Source organism: Pteropus vampyrus, unplaced genomic scaffold (genome assembly GCF_000151845.1).
Source record: "Pteropus vampyrus isolate Shadow unplaced genomic scaffold, Pvam_2.0 Scaffold166, whole genome shotgun sequence".
Lineage (NCBI taxonomy): Eukaryota > Metazoa > Chordata > Mammalia > Chiroptera > Pteropodidae > Pteropus > Pteropus vampyrus.
Genome location: NW_011888947.1, coordinates 3,167,411 through 3,170,809, shown reverse-complemented (window position 1 = coordinate 3,170,809; position 3,399 = coordinate 3,167,411). Strand labels below are relative to the sequence as shown.

At 51.4% G+C, this 3,399-nt stretch overlaps 1 protein-coding gene across 1 annotated transcript in view; it reads left to right on the top strand.

Moving 5' to 3' along the window:
- Positions 1–178: 178 nt before the first annotated feature.
- The window catches only part of WFDC1 (WAP four-disulfide core domain 1), a 24,463-nt gene continuing 21,242 nt past the window's right edge, over positions 179–3,399 (top strand). The window contains exons 1-2 of the mRNA XM_011370295.2: positions 179–369; positions 1,485–1,509. Coding sequence (XP_011368597.1) covers positions 247–369; positions 1,485–1,509 — 148 coding nt within the window. The 5' untranslated portion in view covers positions 179–246. The remainder of the gene's footprint in view (positions 370–1,484; positions 1,510–3,399) is intronic.

Below are 3,399 nucleotides of genomic sequence, written 5' to 3'. Positions count from 1 at the left end.
TCTCTGGGGCCAGATGTTATAGGACAAGCTAAAAATAACCAGGCAGGCCAGCCACCATCAGGGGTGGGGGTGGGGGTGGGGGCATGTGCTGGGCGTGGACACATGATCCCAGGGACCCAGTCGAGTGAAGCTGAGACAGTCTGGCAGACCGTGCAATACTTCTGCTCCTCATTCGCAGGACACCCCCGGAGAGAGGGCCCCTCTTCTCTGAACATCTGGGAGGAAACGCCTTCTACCAGCTGCAGGATGGGCAACAGCACAAGGAAGGTCATCTCGGCTCTGTGCTTCCTGCTGCTTCTCCTCGAAGTCGGTTCTGCCAAGAATATCTGGAAACGGGCACTGCACACCAGGCTGGCAGAGAAATCCCACGTAAGTGTAAGTGCCGGGGTGGGGGAGGCCGGGAAGAGATGGGCGATTCCCAGACACTGTCCATTCTGTAAGCACTCCCCCAGATGCAGGCAGGGCAGGCGTCTGTCTTTATCTACGTGTGTCAAAGTCGGGTGGTAGGCAGATGGAACTCACACCCTCAAAAGCTCTTTTCCTGGAAGCAAAGAAGCAAGGGGCACATCAAAAATGTGCGAGGGGAACGTGACATGCTTTGCCTATCAAAGTATACTTTCTCTTGACAAACAGCACCTGAGTCCAAGGACTTAAAACTGAGTATTGTGTCTCAACAATCAATAACCAAATGTTTGTGAAATATAATTATGCATTCCTGTGGTTATTTACTCATTCAGTAAACATTTAGCAGAAACCATCTGGGCCAGACACTGTGAGGGGTCCTGTGGGTACAAGATGGAGACACCAGCTCCCAGCGTGGAGGCTGACGTAGTTGAGTGGGGAGGAGTCAGGTGATAGGTAATGGCCGTACAAAGGAATGACATGACATAGCAAGAGCAAGAAGCACGTGCCCTAGAGCATGTGCCCAGGCTCCGCTGCTCATCAGCTGTGTGACTTCGGGCAAGTTGTTTGGTGTCTCTGAGCACCAATGATCTGCTCATCTGAAAAAGACAGAATGACACATTCCTTTCAACAAATGTGTTCGATCACCACTGTTTACCAGGCACTGTCCTAGGCTATGGGGATACAGACATCAGATCCCCTGCCTCAGGGGATTCACATTGCAGTAGAAGAGGCGGAGAATAAGTGAGAAATAAAAGTAAAACATAGTATGTTTGGTGACAAGTGTCGAAGGGAGAAATAAAGCAGGAAGGGGACTAGGAGAGAGTGTGGGATTAGGGAGGAAGGTGCAATTTTAGGTCCCCGCCCACAGGGAGCACTGAGGCTCAGAGGGTTAGGGAGATAACACCGGTGCTCTCAGCTTATGTGTGGACATTAACTGCCTCAGTGTGCACGAAGCATATTAGCAAGCGGTCAGTGCATCTGGGTGACATTTAATTAAGTAATCGTGAAATTAGTTGGTGCCTGCCTCCCAAGGTGGCGTATAGGTTCCTCAGGGTACGGCCTGATTCTGTCTCATTCAGTGTAAGGTTCCTGGTGCCTTGCCAGGTGCCTGTCACTAAGTTAGTATCCAGGACGCTCTTGTGGGGAAATTACGGGTAAATGCAATGGAAGCATAAAACATGTGCAGCTCTGCCCCGGGGAATCAGGAAGGGTTTTCCAGGGTTGGAGGCTCTCAACCTGGAGCTTTAAAGGATGAATAGTAGGAGTTTGCCGGGTAGCAATGTGGGATAGGGGGCTGTTTTGTGGACCCAGGCATGGTGGGGTACATGAAACTGTATTGACGCTAATCTCAGCCGCCAGGGCTCACGTTTACAGGTTGGCGGGAGGCCGCTGTTTGTGGAAAAGAGTAATAGTGAGTGAAATGCTGGCAGGTGTCTGGAGGAAGGAGAGCTCACGTGAGATAGCGTAGTCACAGAAGGCTTCCTGGAGGAGGTGAGACCCTAGATCTTGAAGAACTATTAAGAATTAGGAGGAGGAAGGACGTACCTGGAAGAAGATCTGTGGGCTGAGGTATGGAGGCAGAGACGATGCATCTGAGAGCCCCTAAAAGGGCATTCCTAGCTGTAAGAGAGGGCTTGTATGTGCAAGGCGGGTGAGACGCCCTTCTCAGGCTTGACCGCGCCATGCTCTTTGCTGGCCCAACAGGAAGATTTTGTCCTCCCAGGTGTTTAGCACTTTGGTTCCAGGACCACAGACAGATTTCCAATATATCATTTAGTTTTATCTCCACCTTGTCCTGGGGTGTCACAGGAGCAGACACAATGACATCTCAGTATGAGAAATGCTGGGGTTGGGGGGTGGGGTGGGCAATGAGGGGTAAGGGGATGGGGGGTGTCTCTTTAAAAACAGAGGCTTGAGTCGCTTCAGAAATGAATTGCTTCTATCCACCATTTGTCAGGTGTTAAGCGCTTCGAACGTGCCCCTCGTTGGATTGGAACTCTTCCCAGTTATCAGCAGACAGCAACATCCCTCCTAGAGCCTTTCCCCGTTATCAGCAGACAGCCGCATCCCTCCCAGGAACGAGATACAGGGAGAGTTTGTGCCAAGAACCTGCCTCAGAGAAAGAAAGCCCCTGGGGAAAGACAGGCTAATGACTTGTGGCTCAGAGAATAGGAAGGCTGGGCCGGGTGCTGGGCCCAGGAATTCATCTCGGTGGCATCTGTAATAAGATGTGCAGCCTTGGGCCATTCGCTGTCCCTCTTTGGACCTCGAGTCATTATCTAAAAAATGAAGATAGAGGACCAGATGCCCTCCAGGCTCCTTTCAGTTCCGATTCTAACTTCCATGCAAATGTCCAGCAGGGAATTTAGGAGTCCTGGGAAGCAGTCCACACACACTCAGAGTCAAGACTTTCCCATGTGGTCCCTACTGCCTCCACGCAAAGCTGAGTCAGACCTTTGGCCTTGGCCCTGAACCCTTGAGGACTATGGGGCAGGTCAGGGAGGGGCGAGGCCAGGTGTCTGGTAGCATGCTGAAGCCAGCCTGGACCCACTCGGAGAGTTAAACAGAGCCCTTACTAAAAGTTGAATCACATAAACATATCGTTGTTATTTAGATTACAAAGAAAGTACTCCTTATTAGAAACACGTCACTTTCTGCTTATTTTGCTACATCTCACTATTCTCTCCGCTCTTGAGGCATTTATGTCTATGATATCTGTCTGGCGGAAGTAATAAACCTTGAGGAGCTATTGCACACCTGTCCCACACCTGTCCCAGGTCCTCAGTAGTGGGCTCTGTCCCCTCTGCCCCGCCCCCATTGTTGGCTGGAAATCAGCCACGGTGGGAGTTTCAGCCCATGGACATGGCGAAGGCTGCACCCAAGAGCGAACACGTGCAGCTGTTAACACTGACCAGCCCGTGGCCGCCTGCTCCCTGTACCAGGCCCATCGCTTCTCACCTTCTCAGAGCCCCATCTCTATCAGAGTAGAGATGG